A 20,960-nucleotide genomic window follows, 5' to 3' on the forward strand; every position below is an offset into this window, starting at 1 on the left:
GTCATGATGTTTATACTTGCATACTATTGTTTGTACAGATGAACGTGGTACCTTCAGGCGTTTGGAAATTTCTCCCAAGGAGGAACCAGACTTGTGGAGGTCTACAATTGTGGAGGTCTTGGCTTGATTTTCCCATGTCAAGCAAAGAGGCATTGAGTTTGAAGGTAGGCCTTGAAATACATCCACAGGTACACCTCCAATTTACCCAAACGATGTCAATTAGCCTATCAGCATTTCTACAGCATTGACATTTTCTGGAATTTTCCAATCTGATTAAAGGCACAGTCAACATAGTTTATGTAAACTTCTGACCCACTGGAATTGTGTATGTAAACTGTGTATGTAAACTTCCGACTTAAACTGTAGTTCTGACCCACCTTTCACAAGGGTATATATGTACCAAGTATTTTATAGTTGTTAAAGGAGCTGTGCTTTCAATCGGTCACCATCTTAATTCAGAAGCACATTCTGTATGAAGTCAAACATGTTCTTTATGCATTTTAGGTATTCCTTTTGGAGCGAGTACAGTAGTCCATATAAACACATAACATCAGGCCAGCATAAAATCCTCCACCACCTTCTCTTCAAGGACCATGTAGATTCTTCCTGGATGGAATGGAACAGCATGTATGTCCCCGTCTTGAGGTGTTTCCTCCTGAGAAAGGAACAAAAAAACAGTCACCGATTTGAACAGTTATGATTATAAGGACTGTCACAACTGCCTAGACTGTTAAACCATGCTTGTTAACCCACTGTGCAAGTTTTGAACACTTCAATGTCGTCCTCTTGGAGTAAAGCTGGTAGACATTTGAGGATAAGCTGTTCAGAAATATGAGGCATATTGATGAAATTGGTTGAGGAGATGATTAGAGAAGAACAGAACGAGATTTGAATCCTTAGTTTTGAGAAATACCGTTTTGTGGCCTCTACTTATTTTTTTTAAGTGATACCATTAATTCTTTAATCAATGATTTAGCAATGTTTCATTGTAACTACCACATGTGAACACAGATTGAATAGCTGTCTTCAAGATATCTACCATCTTTACTCCAAGAGGATGACTCTGAATTGTTCAAAACATGCATGTTTTTAAATAAAAACCCTGCAGCGATTTGAATGAACATTCCAAAAATGTATATATGAAGGCTAACCTTCTCTGTCTGTAACGGATATTGCAATAGCACAAGTAAGACACAGTCTACACATTGCTTTGGGGCAAAAACAATTAGCGTTTTGTGTGATGATTTTAATCTTTATATTTATGCTGCTATATATCCAGCAGTCTGCCTCCTGTTTAACCAATGTTTTCAATTATGAAAAATTAACATTACATTGATATTGACTGCCTGTCTGTATTTCTTGTTTGATATGCTGCATATGCTTCATACAGCTTGCCTAAATTGAACATGAAATTGCTAGACTGCCTGATTGTGTCGTACTTATGTTTGTAAAAGCCTATTGTTAAAACAGACAGAGAGAACTAAGTTTGTTCAAACTGTTTTGTGTACAAATGGAGTCACGGAGTGGAGTCACGGAGTCTGAAAGGTGCAGGTAGGCTAGTGGACCTTCGTGCTGAAATCTCTATCTTTAGCAATGTATCCCTGGATATGGCTAGCAAGCGGTCTGTGTGTTGTTCTAACATGAATTGTCGGAGTTTCTGGTTTGTGATAAAGTGATAATCTGCACAAAACTGTAACATAGAAACACACACAACACTGTACAATACCAATACTACACAGACAGACACTTAGGCTAAGGACTTACAGCCAGGAGCCAATATGAACCGTTAGTGCACACATTTGTCAGCTAAATTCCACTTTTTTTATTCTGTATCACTCAACTCTCATTTATAATTAGTATTGTTTATAATAAGAGCGATATAGATAGGTCCGTTTGTATTGTTGATGTGTTGCTGTAGTCATTGAGGGATCAGAGGAACAGATAGGCCTAGAATGTGCACAATAAAATGATCAACATAGGCGATGTATCATAATTACCTGGAGAAATCTGACTTGCAATTTGATAACAAAGCTGCTGAACTTTGTTTTTATCACTTGACACAAATGGAAAATTAAGCTTTCCTCTATCCATATCTATCGAGATATATCAAATGTTCTGTTTTTGTTTCATATAAAAAAATGTACTGACTGAGTCTGGCTTTAATCGGTAATGGTTGAGAATATTGCCTAGTCCGTGGCAGGAGAAATAGCAGAATTTACACTTCCATACGCTCAGTGTGTCGTCGGGATCTCTGTTGAAAAGTTTTAAAAGTGTTGAAAAGTTTTGTTTCTGTTGGAGAGTCTGTCCGCCCTCTCTCTCTCTCTCTCTCTGTCGTGGTTAGAATGTATAGTTCAGAGTGACATTCATTCATGTCATTATAGGATAGATGTTTTGGTGGTTGTCGGTCTTCGCGTTCAATGATACCGAATTCCTAGCTGCAGACTAGTAATTAATATCAAGGACTTGTTCTTATTCTGTCGGTATCGATAGTCTAAGAGTTTAACCACGTGGCATGGTTACTAGATTCAGCCATCTACTCAAACCATCGCTTATACTCAGGTTCATGGTCTCTACTTCTGAGCCCTCTCCTGTACTCCCTGTTCACCCACGACTGCGTGGCCACGCACGCCTCCAACTCAATCATCAAGTTTGCGGACGACACAACAGTGGTAGGCTTGATTACCAACAACGACGAGACGGCCTACAGGGAGGAGGTGAGGGCCCTCGGAGTGTGGTGTCAGGAGAATAACCTCACACTCAACGTCAACAAAACTAAGGAGATGATTGTGGACTTCAGGAAACAGCAGAGGGAACACCCCCCTATCCACATCGATGGAACAGTAGTGGAGAGGGTAGCAAGTTTTAAGTTCCTCGGCATACACATCACAGACAAACTGAATTGGTCCACTCACACAGACAGCATCGTGAAGAAGGCGCAGCAGCGCCTCTTCAACCTCAGGAGGCTGAAGAAATTTGGCTTGTCACCAAAAGCACTCACAAACTTCTACAGATGCACAATCGAGAGCATCCTGGCGGGCTGTATCACCGCCTGGTACGGCAACTGCTCCGCCCTCAACCGTAAGGCTCTCCAGAGGGTAGTGAGGTCTGCACAACGCATCACCGGGGGCAAACTACCTGCCCTCCAGGACACCTACACCACCCGATGTTACAGGAAGGCCATAAAGATCATCAAGGACATCAACCACCCGAGCCACTGCCTGTTCACCCCGCTATCATCCAGAAGGCGAGGTCAGTACAGGTGCATCAAAGATGGGACCGAGAGACTGAAAAACAGCTTCTATCTCAAGGCCATCAGACTGTTAAACAGCCACCACTAACATTGAGTGGCTGCTGCCAACACACTGACACTGACACTGACTCAACTCCAGCCACTTTAATAATGGGAATTGATGGGAAATGATGTAAATATATCACTAGCCACTTTAAACAATGCTACCTTATATAATGTTACTTACCCTACATTATTCATCTCATATGCATACGTATATACTGTACTCTATATCATCGACTGCATCCTTATGTAATACATGTATCACTAGCCACTTTAACTATGCCACTTTGTTTACATACTCATCTCATATGTATATACTGTACTCGATACCATCTACTGTATCTTGCCTATGCTGCTCTGTACCATCACTCATTCATATATCCTTATGTACATATTCTTTATCCCCTTACACTGTGTATAAGACAGTAGTTTTGGAATTGTTAGTTAGATTACTTGTTGGTTATTACTGCATTGTCGGAACTAGAAGCACAAGCATTTCGCTACACTCGCATTAACATCTGCTAACCATGTGTATGTGACAAATAAAATTAGATTTTATTTTATTTTATTTACTCAAACCTTGCCCCTTTGTCCAGTGCAAAGGAGTGTGGTTTGCTAGCCTGGTCGTTGAAGCATGTCTCGTGAAGAAGCTTCCAATCCTTTTATCTATCTCTAACAAATGAGCCTTCCATAGTGGCCTCAGGCCACATTTGTGTGTACACATTTGACAGAAAACAGCATCCCTTGTCAAACCGTATTCCAGCCAAAAAAACTGTCCATACCCCTTCCATGAGAAACACAGCGATTTTCCATTGATCACTGTAGTTTTTGGTTGTACAGGTGGTTCATCAACTGTAGACAAATCTGCAGGTGGACTCGTGATGACATGCTCACTGTGATGATGCGGGGCTTGGTGATGGTGAGTTAGCTTGGCTGTGGAAGCTAAGCATTATCCATGCTAACCTTTTCATAGGCTGACGACGACTCAGTGACAGATTGGGCTCGGCCGATGGAGGTAGTGGAGCAGGTGTTGTCTTCATCCTCCATCTGTGGCTTTTTGAAAAAGCATATGAGTGATCTTTGTTTTGCCTTAACTTGTGACTAGCTTGCGCTAGTTTGCATCAGCAATGATTTGCAGTGGGTCAAAACAATTTGCAGTGTTTCACAAGGTCAACCATAGTAGTGTAGCACCCCTGGAGCAAATTAGGGTTACGTGCCTTGCTCAAGGGCACATCGACAGATTTAATTGATTAATTGATTACATTTTTATTTAAAAAATATATTTTAAGCCATCCTGATTGGGTGGGCCAGTGTTCAATCTGTCAGGACCTCTGCCCGGCCTGACTCTGCCCTGGCCTTGCATCTGTAGCACAGCCAGCTGAGACACACTGACTGAGAGGGGGAGGGCAGGAGAGGAGATTTGGGTGAGAGGCTGAGACTGAATTAGACTTATTAGACCCCTTTCCACAACATAGGGCTGATCAGGGCCATCCATCATCCTCATTATTCATGCAATTGCATTTCCCCTAAAATGAAATGAATGTGGCTGCCTTCTCATCTTGTTGCCTCCAGAGATGATTTGTCAGCGGGTATGTGGTCTCATTAAAACAATAGTGCCATCAACCCCGTTTAACGTTAATTTTAAATTGGCCCTGGACCTGCAAGTCCTGCTGTTAAAAACTATGTAGTGTGTCCCTGTTTCTGCTTTCTCTCGCATGCAACCATCAGGCTGATACCACCCATCTGATGTGCCTCAACCAGCATTCAGCAGAGCAATGCAGTTACTCACTATATTCCCAGAAGAGCAGAAGAGCACCTTTACTCCCGGGAGGGCCTGCATGGCCTCCCTCAATGCCCTCCAATCAACAGCACAACATTATACCACAGCAGCCCCACTAGATGTATAGCATTACACATCCCTGCAGGGGAGAAATATACACTATATTACCATAAGTATTTGAACACCTGCTTGTTGAACATCTCATTCCAAAATCATGAGCAATAATATGGAGTTGGTCCCCCCTTTTGCTGCTGTAACAGCCTCCATTCTTCTGAGAAGGCTTTCCACTAGATGTTGGAACATTGCTGTGGGGACTTGCTTCCATTCAGCCACAAGAGCTGTGAGGTCGGCACTGATGTTGGGCGAATAGGCCTCGCTCACAGTCGGTGTTCCAATTCATCCCAAAGGTGTTCAATGGGGTTTAGGTCAGGGCTCTGTGCAGGCCAGTGAAATGCTTCCACACCGATCTCGGCAAACAATTTCTCTATGGATCTCGCTTTGTGCACAGGGGCAATGTCAAGCTGAAACAAGAAGGGCCTTCCCTAAGCTGTTGCCGCAATGTTGGAAGCACAGAATCATCTAGAATGTCATTGGATTCTGTAGCTTTAAGATTTCCCTTCACTGGAACTAAGGGGCCTATCCCAAACCATGAAAAACAGCCCCAGACCATTATTCCTCCTCCACCAAACTTTACAGTTGGCACTATGCATTGGGGCAGGTAGCATTCTCCTGGCATCCGCTAAACCCAGATCGTTGGACTGCCAGATGGTGACGTGTGATTCATCACTCCAGAGAACGCGTTTCCACTGCTCCAGAGTCCAATGGCGGTGAGCTTATCACCTCTCCAGCCAATGCTTGGCATTGAGCATTGTGATCTTAGACTTGATGTTGCTTCCAGTGGCAGTTTTGAACTAAGTAGTGAGTGTTGCAAATGAAGACAGACAATTTGTATGCACTACGCACTTCAGAACTCAGCCGTCCCGTTCTGTGAGCTTGTATGGCCTACCACTTCGCTGGTGAGCCGTTGATGCTCCCAGGCGTTTCCATTTCACAATAACAGCACTTACAGTTGACCAGGGCAGCTCTAGCAGGGCAGACATTTTACGAACTTACTTGTTGGAAAGGTGACATCCTATGACGGTGCCACGTTGAAAGGCCATTCTACTGCCCATGTTTTCCTTTGGAGATTGCATGGCTGTGTGCAACATTTTATACACCTGTCAGCAACGGGTGTTTCTAATTTGAAGGCCTCATACTTTTGTATACAGTACCAGTCAAAAGTTTGGACACACCTACTCATTCAAAGGTTGTTCTTTATTTGTACTATTTTCTACTATGTAGAACAATAGTGAAGACATCAAAAATATGAAATAACACATATGGAATCATGTAGTAACCAAAAAAGTGTTAAACAAATCAAAATATATATTTACATTTGAGATTTTTCAAAGTAGCCACCCTTTGCCTTGATGACAGCATTGTACACTCTTGACATTCTCTCAACCAGCTTCACAGGGAATGCTTGAAGGAGTTCCCACATATGCTGATCACTTGTTGGCTTCTTCTTCTTTACTCTGCGGTCCAACTCATCCCAAACCATCTCAATTGAGTTGAGGTCAGGTGATTGCCTGGCAGACAATGCACAAGCTCCTCCTCCATGCTTCACCATGGGAACCACTCACGCGAAGATCATCCGTTCAACTACTCTGCGTATCACAAAGACACGGCAGTTGGAACCAAAAATCTCAAATTTGTACTCATCAGACCAAAGGACAGATTTCTAATGTACATTGCTCGTGTTTCTTGGCCCAGGCAAGTCTCCTCTTCTTATTGGTGTCCTTTTAGTAGTGGCTTCTCTGCAGCAATTCGACCATGAAGGCCTAATTCCTTCAGTGTCCTCTGAACAGTTGATGTTGAGATGTGTCTGTCACTTGAACTCTGCGAAGCATCTATTATGGCTGCAATTTCTGAGGCTGGGAACTCTAATGAACTTATCCTCTGCAGCAGAGAGAACTCTTTCCTGTGGCGGTCCTCATGAGAGCCAATTTCATCATAGCGCTTGATTTATTTTTGCTACTGCACTTTGAAGAAACGTTCAAAGTTCTCAATTTTCCACATTGACTGACCTTCATGTCTTAAAATAGTGATGGACTGTCATTTCACTTTGCTTATTTGTTACCTGATTCAGGAAACTAGGCATATGTCGCAAGTCACGACTTCATCGAAGAGCCGTTTGAATGTACAAAATATTTTTGGGGCAGAAATTCCTTCTTGAACATGTGAACTTTCATGTGCCTTAATAACAAACTTTTATTCCATCTGTAAATATGAATAAAGTTGTTAAATTACGAGCCTAGTTGGTTTAGCCAAAGAAAAAGACAGGAACTTTTTCGCTAGCCATGATTGGCTGAGAAAATGAGTGGGCTGGAAATGCCGAGAGATTAGTTTCAGATTGGTCTGCTCTGTAGCATCTTGTGTCGATAAAATGAGCTGCTTGTTATGCGTAGATAATCCTTTCTACTGCAGTTTTTTTGAAAGATAAAATGTTAGCTATGGAGAACTGCAAATATGTTGCTACTGCACTCAATAATATTGGTGCTCTGAATTTATCAGGCACTATCGTCAAAGGTCAGTGGGAAAAAGTTGGAATGGACGATCGTGCCATATTTGTATTTATTATGGATCCCCATTAGCTGCTGCCAAAGCAAATCAAATCAAATCAAATCAAATTAAATTGTATTTGTCACATACACATGGTTAGCAGATGTTAATGCGAGTGTAGCGAAATGCTTGTGCTTCTAGTTCCGACAATGCAGTGATAACCAACAAGTAATCTAACTAACAATTCCAAAACTACTGTCTTATACACAGTGTAAGGGGATAAGGAACATGTACATAAGGATATATGAATGAGTGATGGTACAGAGCAGCATACAGTAGATGGTATCGAGTACAGTATATACATATGAGATGAGTGTGTAGACAAAGTAAACAAAGTGGCATAGTTAAAGTGGCTAGTGATACATGTGTTACATAAGGATGCAGTCGATGATGTAGAGTACAGTATATACATATGCATATGAGATGAATAATGTAGGGTAAGAAACATTATATAAGGTAGCATTGTTTAAAGTGGCTAGTGATATATTTACATCATTTCCCATCAATTCCCATTATTAAAATGGCTGGAGTTGGGTCAGTGTCAATGACAGTGTGTTGGCAGCAGCCACTCAATGTTAGTGGTGGCTGTTTAACAGTCTGATGGCCTTGAGATAGAAGCTGTTTTTCAGTCTCTCGGTCCCAGCTTTGATGCACCTGTACTGACCTCGCCTTCTGGATGATAGCGGGGTGAACAGGCAGTGGTTCGGGTGGTTGATGTCCTTGATGATCTTTATGGCCTTCCTGTAACAACGGGTGGTGTAGGTGTCCTGGAGGGCAGATAGTTTGCCCCCGGTGATGCGTTGTGCAGTCCTCACTACCCTCTGGAGAGCCTTACGGTTGAGGGCGGAGCAGTTGCCGTACCAGGCGGTGATACAGCCCGCCAGGATGCTCTCGATTGTGCATCTGTAGAAGTTTGTGAGTGCTTTTGGTGACAAGCCAAATTTCTTCAGCCTCCTGAGGTTGAATAGGCGCTGCTGCGCCTTCTTCACGACGCTGTCAGTGTGAGTGGACCAATTCAGTTTGTCTGTGATGTGTATGCCGAGGAACTTAAAACTAGCTACCCTCTCCACTACTGTTCCATCGATGTGGATAGGGGCGTGTTCCCTCTGCTGTTTCCTGAAGTCCACAATCATCTCCTTAGTTTTGTTGACGTTGAGTGTGAGGTTATTTTCCTGACACCACACTCCGAGGGCCCTCACCTCCTCCCTGTAGGCCGTCTCGTCGTTGTTGGTAATCAAGCCTACCACTGTTGTGTCGTCCGCAAACTTGATGATTGAGTTGGAGGCGTGCGTGGCCACGCAGTCGTGGGTGAACAGGGAGTACAGGAGAGGGCTCAGAACGCACCCTTGTGGGGCCCCGTGTTGAGGATCAGCGGGGAGGAGATGTTGTTGCCTACCCTCACCACCTGGGGGCGGCCCGTCAGGAAGTCCAGTACCCAGTTGCACAGGGCGGGGTCGAGACCCAGGGTCTCGAGCTTGATGACGAGCTTGGAGGGTACTATGGTGTTGAATGCCGAGCTGTAGTCGATGAACAGCATTCTCACATAGGTATTCCTCTTGTCCAGGTGGGTTAGGGCAGTGTGCAGTGTGGTTGAGATTGCATCGTCTGTGGACCTATTTGGGCGGTAAGCTAATTGGAGTGGGTCTAGGGTGTCAGGTAGGGTGGAGGTGATATGGTCCTTGACTAGTCTCTCAAAGCACTTCATGATGACGGAAGTGAGTGCTACGGGGCGGTAGTCGTTTAGCTCAGTTACCTTAGCTTTCTTGGGAACAGGAACAATGGTGGCCCTCTTGAAGCATGTGGGAACAGCAGACTGGTATAGGGATTGATTGAATATGTCCGTAAACACACCGGCCAGCTGGTCTGCGCATGCTCTGATGGCGCGGCTGGGGATGCCGTCTGGGCCTGCAGCCTTGCGAGGGTTAACACGTTTAAATGTCTTACTCACCTCGGCTGCAGTGAAGGAGAGACTGCATGTTTCCATTGCAGGCCGTGTCAGTGGCACTGTATTGTCCTCAAAGCGGGCAAAAAAGTTATTTAGTCTGCCTGGGAGCAAGACATCCTGGTCCGTGACTGGGCTGGATTTCATCTTGTAGTCCGTGATTGACTGTAGACCCTGCCACATGCCTCTTGTGTCTGAGCCATTGAATTGAGATTCCACTTTGTCTCTGTACTGACGCTTAGCTTGTTTGATAGCCTTACGGAGGGAATAGCTGGACTGTTTGTATTCAGTCATGTTGCCAGACACCTTGCCCTGATTAAAAGCAGTGGTTCGCGCTTTCAGTTTCACGCGAATGCTGCCATCAATCCACGGTTTCTGGTTAGGGAATGTTTTTATCGTTGCTATGGGAACGACATCTTCGACGCACGTTCTAATGAACTCGCACACCGAATCAGCGTATTCGTCAATATTCCCATCTGACGCAATACGAAACATGTCCCAGTCCACGTGATGGAAGCAGTCTTGGAGTGTAGAGTCAGCTTGGTCTGACCAGCGTTGGACAGACCTCAGCGTGGGAGCCTCTTGTTTTAATTTCTGTCTGTAGGCAGGGATCAGCAAAATGGAGTCGTGGTCAGCTTTTCCGAAAGGGGGCGGGGCAGGGCCTTATATGCGTCGCGGAAGTTAGAGTAACAATGATCCAAGGTTTTACCACCCCTGGTTGCGCAATCGATATGCTGATAAAATTTAGGGAGTCTTGTTTTCAGATTGGCTTTGTTAAAATCCCCAGCTACAATGAATGCAGCCTCCGGATAAATGTTTTCCAGTTTGCAAAGAGTTAAATAAAGTTTGTTCAGAGCCATCGATGTGTCTGCTTGGGGGGGATATATACGGCTGTGATTATAATCGAAGAGAATTCTCTTGGTAGATAATGCGGTCTACATTTGATTGTGAGGAATTCTAAATCAGGTGAACAGAAGGATTTGAGTTCCTGTATGTTTCCTTCATCACACCACGTCCCGTTAGTCATGAGGCATACGCCCCCGCCACTCTTCTTACCAGATAGATGTTTGTTTCTGTCGTCGCGATGCGTGGAGAAACCCGTTGGCTGCACCGCCCTGGATAGCGTTTTCCCAGTAAGCCATGTTTCCGTAAAGCAGAGAACGTTGCAGTCTCTGATGTCCCTCTGGAATGCCACCCTTGCTCGGATTTCATCAACCTTGTTGTCGAGAGACTGGACATTGGCAAGAAGAATGCTGGGAAGTGGTGCGCGATGTGCCCTTTTTCGGAGTCTGACCAGAACACCGCCGCGTTTCCCTCTTTTTCGGAGTCGTTTCCTTGGGTCACTGCATGCGATCCATTCCGTTGTTCTGTTTGTAAGGCAGAACACAGGATCCGCGTCGCGGAAAACATATTCTTGGTCGTACTGATGGTGAGTTGACGCTGATCTTATATTCAGTAGTTCTTCTCGACTGTATGTAATGAAACCTAAGATGACCTGGGGTACTAATGTAAGAAATAACACGTAAAAAAAAAAAACTGCATAGTTTCCTAGGAACGCGAATCGAGGCGGCCATCTCAGTCGGCGACTATTCCTGGGGTCCAGCAAAGTTAAGGCAGTTTATACAATTTTAAAAACATTTCAATACATTCACAGATTTCACAACACGCTGTGTGCCCTCAGGCCCCTACTCCACCACACCACATATCTACAGTACGAAATCTATGTCTATGTATTGTGTGTGTGTGTGTGTGTGCCAGAGGTGTGGACTCGAGTCACGAATATGAGGACTTTGACTTTAACGCAAACTCGAATTTGACGAACATCAATAACTTGGACTTAAGCCTTTTGACTCCAACTGACTTGATACCCTCCCCAAGCCCAAATATAAAAAATGATGCTATAAAAAAATTGTGCAGCACATCAACTCTTCATTTAACGAATTACAGTTTGAATCGGACAGCAGCCAATCAAATTGTGCCAGCTGAGAAAAAGTTGCACGTGGCAATGCAGAGGAACAATCGGCAGGTGAATTCAGATGGAGCCCTTGGAAAGATGATACCCAATATTATTATTTTTGGATATAAAGACTACGCTGTATCAACAAAAAGCGGATTGCAACTTGCAGAACATGCGGGAAGAAAATGACAGACGGAGGTGCAACCTCGACCTTTGTTCGACATTTGAAGCTGCGCAAAGAACGGTATGTCGTGGCTAATATGGCCGACAGCCAACTTTGCAAGTGTAGCATGTTGGCTAACGTTAAATCAATGAGCATCCACGCAGTTAGTCAGTGCGGGAACGTGATTATTGCACCCAAGATTGAGCTACAACTGGCTAGACAGTTGGTAGACTAAATCCTGCCTGATGTTACTGCTGTTCCTAAAGCTATTGACATATGTTAGCCTACTGTAACCACACACACAATGTTCCTAGGCCATCATTGAAAATAAGAATTTGTTCTTAATTAACTGACTTGCCTAGTTAAATAAAGGTTAATTTAAAAAAAAATCTTCTGTCACCTCACAACTGATTGGCTCAAATACATTAAGAAGGAAAGAAATGCCACAGATGAACTTTTAACAAGGCACATCTGTTATTTGAAATGCATTCCAGGTGACTACCTCATGAAGCTGGTTGAGAGAAAGCCAAGAGTGTGTGTAAGGCTGTCATCAAGGCAAAGGGTGGATTTAAGATTCTTCTACTTTGAAGAATCTTAAATCTAAAATATATTTAGATTTGTTTTTATCACTTTTTGGTTACTACATGATTCCATATGTGTTATTTCATAGTTTTGATGTCTTCTCTATTATTCTACTATGTAGGGGGGGGCTTTACTTGGCTCATCGTGCCCTAGTGACTCTTTGTGGCGGACCAGGCGCCCTTAAGCTGACGACGGTCGTCAGTTGAATGGTGTTTCCTCCAACACATTGGTGCGGCTGGTTTACGGTTAAGCAGGCGGCTGTTAAGAAGCGCGGTTTGGCGGGTTATGTTTTCTAGGACGCATGACTCAACCTTCGCCTCTCCCGAGCTCGTTGGGGAGTTGCAGCGATGTGACAATTGGGGAGAAAAAAAACAATCTATTTGTTAAATTATAAATATATTTTTACATTAACTTAACGTGGAATTGTTTGGCATCACAGTGAACTGATTTATTGAAATTATAGCAAATTATCAAATCATATTAAGTTAAATCTACGTGTTTTTTATGTAATACACACAGTATTAAATTAAGCTATAAATTACTTAATCTTAAATGAAATAAACTAGCCAATTTCAAATAAATGGAACACTTACTTAAAAAACACCATCAATATTTAATAATCAAAACATTTAAGTTAGTTGTACTTTTTTATTAATGTCAAGTTACATTTACATTTACATTTAAGTCATTTAGCAGACGCTCTTATCCAGAGCGACTTACAAATTGGTTGACTAACCTCTGATTAAGCAAATTATAATTTATATATAATATTACCTTAATCTTTCTCAAAGTATTTGAGGCAAAAATGACTTATAGTTTACAGTGTAGTCTATACTAGTTGAGTAGTGGCGACATACACTCCATCGCCGTTATAATCTACTGGGAATCCTAAATGTTCCCAAGCGAGATTTAAACGATGATGGAGAATTGTTCTGGTTTATCTACCCCACCACTCGTCATCGTACAGAACTAGTGCCTGGCTGCGCCTCACAAAAGGACAGTTTAAAATGCGGCAATTAAGATTATAATTTTTATTACAACATACATTCCTGAACAGCTACCGTCCTGTAGGTTTTTGCTTCAACGCTAATCTAGCGCACCTAATTCTAATAGTAAACTGGTTGTTAAGCTGAATCAGGTTAGTTACGACTGGGGTTGGTGTGAAAACCTACAGGAGGGTAGCTCTCCAGGAATAGGGTTGGAGAGCCCTGAACTAGTTGTTTTAATGGAATAACCTGAAAATATATTTCATCTGAAATGTACTCATGAGGCATACAACACAGCGTAGGCATAGCCTATAGGCTGTATCTATACCAAGAAGGATAGTGATGGAGTGCTGCATCAGATGACCTGGCCTCCACAATCACCCGACCACAAAGTGAAGGAAAAGCAGCCAACAAGTGCTCAGAATATGTGGGAACTCATTGAAGACTGTTGGAAAAGCATTCCTCATGAAGCTGGTTGAGCAAATGCCAAGAGTGTGTAAAGCTGTCATGAAGGCAAAGGGTAGCTACTTAGAAGAATCTAAAATATATTTAGATTTGTTTAGTACTTTTTTGGTTACTACATGATATGTGTTATTTCATAGTTTTGATGTCTTCACTATTGTTTTACAATGTAGAAAATAGTACAAATAAAGAAAAACCCTTGAATGAGTAGGTGTATCCAAACTTTTGACTGGTACTGTATATTTTTTATGTATTAATTTGGGTACACAGTGCAGACCGAACCAAGGTCCCGGTTCTGAACAGTTCAGTACGAATACGTGTACTGTTACACCCCTATTGAACATGCTCCTTTTCTTCCTCCACAGCACCTCCTACAGTCCGAATAATCCACTCTGGTCACGCATGCAACATCGAGGAGGAGCGCTACACCGAGCGCGTCTACACCATCCGGGAGGGAGAGACCCTGGAGCTAGCATGTCTAGTCTCAGGCCACCCTCGACCTCAGGTGAGATCATCACTGCACTATCCCCAGACCCAATTTACTTATATACTGTGCCATCAAATTAGAAAGACTATAACGGACATTACCATTCAAGTCGACATTCTGTGATGGGTGGAGCAGTGGCCATATTGAGCGTATCAGTCAAATTGCTGTGGTCTGAGCATAGAATTAGAATTACTAGAACATACACTAATTTAAGTGAACTTTCTGTAATGGGTGGACAGGCGGCCATATTGAGTGTACCCACAACTGTACCAGTCAAGTTGCCATGGTCTAGCATTTCTATTTTTACTGCTCCTGTAAAGCCTCCACTTTTTAGACTTCAACTTAACTGCCTTTCTTTACCCACCTTTCCTTTGCCGGGTCGGCAGCGCTCAGTCAAGCGCTCGCAGACTCTAGGCTTCTGTAGGCAGCGGCGGCGGTGCGCTGTTCTGTCGAAGTCTTTATATGTGCAAATGAGTTCAATCACACTGAGTGAAGAAGAGCTTCCCATTGGGGGAAATGGCCATAGGGGAAATCATCAGATGTGCTCTACTGCAGTACCAGCCCCTCAGGGAATCAAACATTTACACTAAAAACAAGAGACAACTGGAAAAGACGTGGGGGGAGAGTCTTAATGAATCGATGTGATAATCTTTTATTACTCTACATATTTGAGTGAGTGAATGGGAAAGGCATACATTAATTTGACACAATGGATGGTAGAGTTGGGGGATGTATTACTGGGGGATGCAATGTTTTATTGTGGGATTGTAATTAGAATTTAAATTAGGATACCCATTAGCTGATGCCATAACATCAGCTAATCTTCCTGGGGTCCAATACAGAATTTAAAAGACAGACACCAGTGGCGCCGTAGGGGATGGCTGCAGTTTTACGGGCTCCTAACTGTGCTATTTTGTGTGTATTTTTGCATTGTTTGTAACTTATTGTTTTACTTTTTATATACTTTTTTTTACTTTAGCTTATTTAGTAAATACTTTCTTAACACTTTTTGTTTAACTGCATTGTTGGTTAAGGGCTTGTAAGTAAGCATTTCACAGTAAGGTCTACTACACCTGTTGTATTCGGCGCATGTGACAAATACAATTTGATTTGATTACAAATAATTACATTTACATTAAGCCATTTCAAACCTTTAGTAAGTAGATATTACAGACAATTAAAATACCTGACAGGTAATGCATTTAACATTCAGTGGGATTAGTATCTATCCAGTCATATGGTCTATCACATTAGATGTTATTTTATTGTTTTCCTGAAGGTGGGTTTCTTTTTTTGCCTGAGAAATGTGATTTGGTAAAAACAAATCACATCAAAGTTTTTTCGCATACATAGATTTGCAGTTGTTATAGCAGGTGCAGCCAAATACTTGTGTTTCTATCTCCAACAGTACAGTAATACCTAGCAATAATTCCATTCCGTGATGGCACTGTAGATTTGAGGAGATGTGTCCTTGCTCTGGGTGTTATCAGATGTCCTAAACTAGCCTGTCTGTTTTGGTGATTATGTTCATTGCTAATATACACGAATTGGTCAGACAAATACAGTGGTTTCTAGAAAAATATGGATACTAATTTGTGTTCAACAGGAAGCCATGAGAGATGCTAGTGCATTATGTTGACATCCATACCGATGGAGCAATGAAGAGCTAATCTGGCATCCCTGTTTTGAGCAAGTTTTTTCTGCAGATGACCATAAGATTGGACACTAGACAGTACTCTAGGTGTGATTGAACCAAAGCTTGGATCAACTGATTCAGAGTGCTCGATGTTACATATTTAGAACATTTTCTTGTTATAGCAATGCCCACACCCATTTTAATTACAATGTTATCTATATGTTCAGACCAGGATAGCGTTGCGTTCAAAGTGATGCCAAGTAGTTTGGTCTTTTTAACTTGTTCCACAGGAAACCCATCCATCGGCAAGTTTAGTTGAAGGTCACCAGCAAGCATATACAGTGGGGTCTGAAATTATTGACACCCTTGATAAAAATAACTGTATAAAATAAATATTTCAAATACTAATCTACATTGTATGCTCCAAAAATGTTTGGGAAATAATTTTATACCAATACAGAAGAATACAGAAGAGATTTTATTTATCAATAAATATTTTTCTCTCTCAAAAAGGTAGGGGTCAAAGTTATTGACCCCCCTATTTTCAATACCTATCAATACTATACCTTACGAGGATAAGGGCACTGAGCCTTTTTTCGAAATTGTAACGAGGTAGCGAATGAAGAGTTTTCCTGCCCCCCTGGAAATTTCTTTCTCAAATCTAAGCATCTGAATCACGTTCTGCGCATGTGTTCTTTTACACACACATTCACGTGTCTCTCTTTCAAATATAATGTGTATTTGTCGCATTCATTGTGAACAACAGGTGTAGACAAACAGTGAAATGCTTACTTACAGGTCCTTTTTCAACAATGCAGAGTTAAAATATAGATTTAAAAAAAATGCAAAATAGAAAGTGATTGTCTGTAAGTGAGGAATAAATACACAGTGAATAACGAATAGCAATAATGAGTAAAAGTAACATTGCTACTGTATAAACAGGGAGTACCAGTACCAAGTCAATATGCATGGCTACAAGGTCGTTGAGGTAGCTTCAGTTGAAGTCGGAAGTTTACATACACTTAGGTTGGGGTCATTAAAACTAGTTTTCCAACCACTCCACAAATTTCTTGTTAACAAACTATAGTTTTGGCAAGTCGGTTAGGACATCTACTTTGTGCATGACACAAGTAATGATTCCCACAATTGTTTACAGATAGATTATTTCACTTCTAATTCACTGTATCACAATTCCAGTGGGTCAGAAGTTTACATTGACTGTGCCTTTAAAAGCTTGGAAATTCCAGACAATGATGTCATGGCTTTAGAAGCTTCTGTTAGGCTAATTGAAATCATTTGAGTCAATTGGAGGTGTACCTGTGGATGTATTTCAAGGCCTACCTTCAATCTCAGTGCCTCTTTGCTTGACATCATGGGAAAACCAAAATAAATCAGCCAAGAAAAACAGAAAAACAATTGTAGACCTCCAAATGCCTGAAGGTACCACATTAATCTGTACAAACAATAGTACGCTAGTATAAACACCATGGGACGACGCAGCCATCATACCGCTCAGGAAGGAGACACGTTCTGTCTCCTAGAGATGAACGTAACTTTTGTGCGAAAAGTGCAAATCAATCCCAGAACAAAAGCAAAGGACCTTGTGAAGACGCTAGACGAAACAGGTACAAAATTATATATATCCACAGTAAAACGAGTCCTTTATCAACATAACCTGAATGGCCCCTTAGCAAGGAAGAAGCCACTGCTCCCAAACCTCCATAAAAAAGCCAGACTACGGTTTGCAATTGCACATGGGGACAAATATCTTACTTTTTGGAGAAATGTCCACTGGTCTGATGAAACAAAAATAGAACTCTTTGGCCATAATGACTATCGTTATGTTTGGGGAGGCTTGCAAACCTTGAAGCACGGGGGTGGCAGCATCATGTTGTGGGGGTGCTTTGCTGCAGGAGGGACTGGTGCACTTCACAAAATAGATGGCATCATGAGGACAGAACATTATGTGGATATATTGAAGCAACATCTCAAGACATCAGTCAGGAAGTTAAAGTTAGGTTGTAAAAGGGTCCTCCAAATTGACAATGACCCCAAGGATACTTCCAAAGTTGTGGCAAAATAGCTATAAGGACAACAAAGTCAAAGTATTGGAGTGGCCCTGACCTCAATCCTATATAAAATTTGTGGGTAGAACTGAAAACGCATGTGCGAGCAAGGAGGCCTATAAAACTGATTCAGTTATACCAGCTCTGTCAGGTGGAATGGGCCAAAATTCAACCAACTTATTGTGGGAAGCTTGTGGAAGGCTATCTGACAGTTCACATTCTTAAAATAAAGTGGTGATTCTAACTGAGCTAAGACCGGGAATGTTTGCTAGGATTAATTGTGAAAAACTGAGTTTAAATGTATTTGGCTAAGGTGTATGTAAACATTCGACTTCAACTGTACATGCAGGACCTGAGTTCGAGGCTAGGGCTGACAGGTAAGCAAAATGAGGTACCGTGTTATTGAAACAGTCCAGGGGGCATCAGCTGTGTAGCCGAGTGACCATGGAGTCAAGGCGCTGTTCGGTTGTCAACACTACACTAGGCATGCAGGGGACACAGCATTCAGAAAGGCTAGCGGGCCGGGGCTAGTAGCTGGTTCTTCAGCGTCATCGTAACAGAATAGCCTGTTGAGACCACATCGGGGGATCACGTCGGCAGTCCAGTCGTGATGGATCGGCGGGGCTCCATGTCAACAATAAAGGGTCCAGGCTAATTGGCAATGGAGGTATTGTTGTTATGCAGGTGAGTGAGGACCCAAAAGCGATATAACAGAAACAGAGTCTTTTAATGTCCAAACAGGGAAAACATAAATCCTCAATCTTTACAGGAGATGTCCAAACAGGGAAAACACAAATCCTCTTGCTTGACAGGAGAGTCCCCCTTCTAGTTGTTCAGGAGAGTTGCAGGGCTAGCGGCAACAGACTGCAGGTCCCTTCGGGTAGGCGCGGGCCGTTGAGGATAGAGACACCTGCTCACACGCAGTATCTGATGAAGAGGCAGAATACAACAGGATGGAACAAGGGCAAAGCAAACAAGAATCCGACAAGGACAGAAGCAGAAACAGAGAGAGAAATAGAGACCTAATCAGAGGGCAAAATAGGGGACAGGTGTGAGATAGTAAACGAGGTCGTTAGGAGAATGAGGAACAGCTGGGAGCAGGAACGGAACGATAGAGAGAGAGAGGGATAGAGAGAGAGAAAGAAACCTAATACGACCAGCAGGGGGAAACGAAGAGAAGAGAAAGCACAGGGACAAGACATGACAATACAATACATGACAATTGTATAGAATTAGCTGGTATATGGGCCTAGCTCGAGGCTAGCTGGTGCTTGCTTCGGGCAGAGGCGTTAGCTAACAGTAGCCACTCGTTTGCAGCTAGCTAGCTGTGATGATCCAGAGTAACGATCCGGTGTAATGATCCAGAGTGGCAAGAATCCGGTGATATGGTAGAGAGAACCAGTCCGATATGCTCTGGGTTGATATCGCGCTGTGCAGACTGGCAGGTGTTGTCCGAGCAAAGGCTGGCTGATGACGGGGAAAAAAGGTCTATCAAAGACTAGTGGCAAGTTTGCTTGCTAGCTCCTGATGGAAGTTCCAGTTATAAAGAATAAAATTAGCAGATCTATTCCACATTGGGTGAGGCGGGTTACAGGAAAGTGTATTTAGTTCATAGATAAATCAAATGTATTTGTCACATACACATGGTTAGCAGATGTTAATGCGAGTGTAGAGAAATGCTTGTGCTTCAAGTTCCGGCAATGCAGTAATAACCAACGAGTAATCTAACCTAACAATTCCAAAACTACTACCTTATACACACAAGTGTAAAGGGATATAGAATATGTACATGAAGATATATGAATGAGTGATGGTACAGAACGGCATAGGCAAGATGCAGTAGATGGTATCGAGTACCGTATATACATATGAGATGAGTAATGTAGGGTATGTAAACAAAGTGACATAGTTTAAAGTGGCTAGTGATACATGTATTACATAAATATGCAGTAGATGATATAGAGTACAGTATATGTAAACATTATATTAAGTAGCATTGTTTAAAGTGGCTAGTGATATATTTTACATCAATTTCCATCAATTCCCATTATTAAAGTGGCTGGATTTGAGTCAGTGTATTGGCAGCAGCCACTCAATGTTAGTATTGGCTGTTTAACAGTCTGATGGCCTTGAGATAGAAGCTGTTTTTCAGTCTCTCGGTCCCTGCTTTGATGCACCTGTACTGACCTCGCCTTCTGGATGATAGCGGGGTGAACAGGCAGTGGCTCGGGTGGTTGTTGTCCTTGATGATCTTTATGGCCTTCCTGTGACATCGGATGGTGTAGGTGTCCTGGAGGGCAGGTAGTTTCCCCCCGGTGTTGCGTTGTGCAGACCTCACTACCCTCTGGAGAGCCTTACGCTTGTGGGCAGAGCAGTTGCCATACCAGGCGGTGATACAGCCCGACAGGATGCTCTCGATTGTGCATCTGTAGAAGTTTGTGAGTGCTTTTGGTGACAAGCCAAATTTCTTCAGCCTCCTGAGGTTCTTCACGATGCTGTCTGTGTGGGTGGACCAATTCAGTTTTTCTATTGTTCTATCTAAACTTTACTACCCTCTCCACTACTGTCCCGTCGATGTGGATAGGGGGGTGCTCCCTCTGCTGTTTACTGAAGTTCACAATCATCTCCTTAGTTTTGTTGACGTTGAGTGTGAGGTTATTCTCCTGACACCACACTCCGAGGGCCCTCACCTCCTCCCTGTAGGCCGTCTCGTCGTTGTTGGTAATCAAGCCTACCCCTGTAGTGTCGTCCGCAAACTTGATGATTGAGTTGGAGGCGTGCGTGGCCACGCAGTCGTGGGTGAACAGGGAGTACAGGAGAGGGCTCAGAACGCACCCTTGTGGGGCCCCAGTGTTGAGCATCAGCGGGGTGGAGATGTTGTTACCTACCCTCAACACTTGGCGGCGGCCCATCAGGAAGTCCAGTACCCAGTTCCACAGGGCGGGG

General features: G+C 42.8%; 1 protein-coding gene across 1 annotated transcript in view; it reads left to right on the plus strand.

The window, feature by feature from the left end:
• LOC124046213 (MAM domain-containing glycosylphosphatidylinositol anchor protein 2-like) overlaps positions 1-20,960 on the plus strand; it is a 200,197-nt gene that overhangs the window by 59,369 nt on the left and 119,868 nt on the right. The window contains exon 2 of the mRNA XM_046366339.1: positions 14,191-14,330. Within this exon, the coding sequence (XP_046222295.1) occupies positions 14,191-14,330 (140 nt within the window). The remainder of the gene's footprint in view (positions 1-14,190; positions 14,331-20,960) is intronic.

This window comes from Oncorhynchus gorbuscha, linkage group LG10, assembly GCF_021184085.1.
Source record: "Oncorhynchus gorbuscha isolate QuinsamMale2020 ecotype Even-year linkage group LG10, OgorEven_v1.0, whole genome shotgun sequence".
In the NCBI taxonomy this organism is placed as follows: domain Eukaryota; kingdom Metazoa; phylum Chordata; class Actinopteri; order Salmoniformes; family Salmonidae; genus Oncorhynchus; species Oncorhynchus gorbuscha.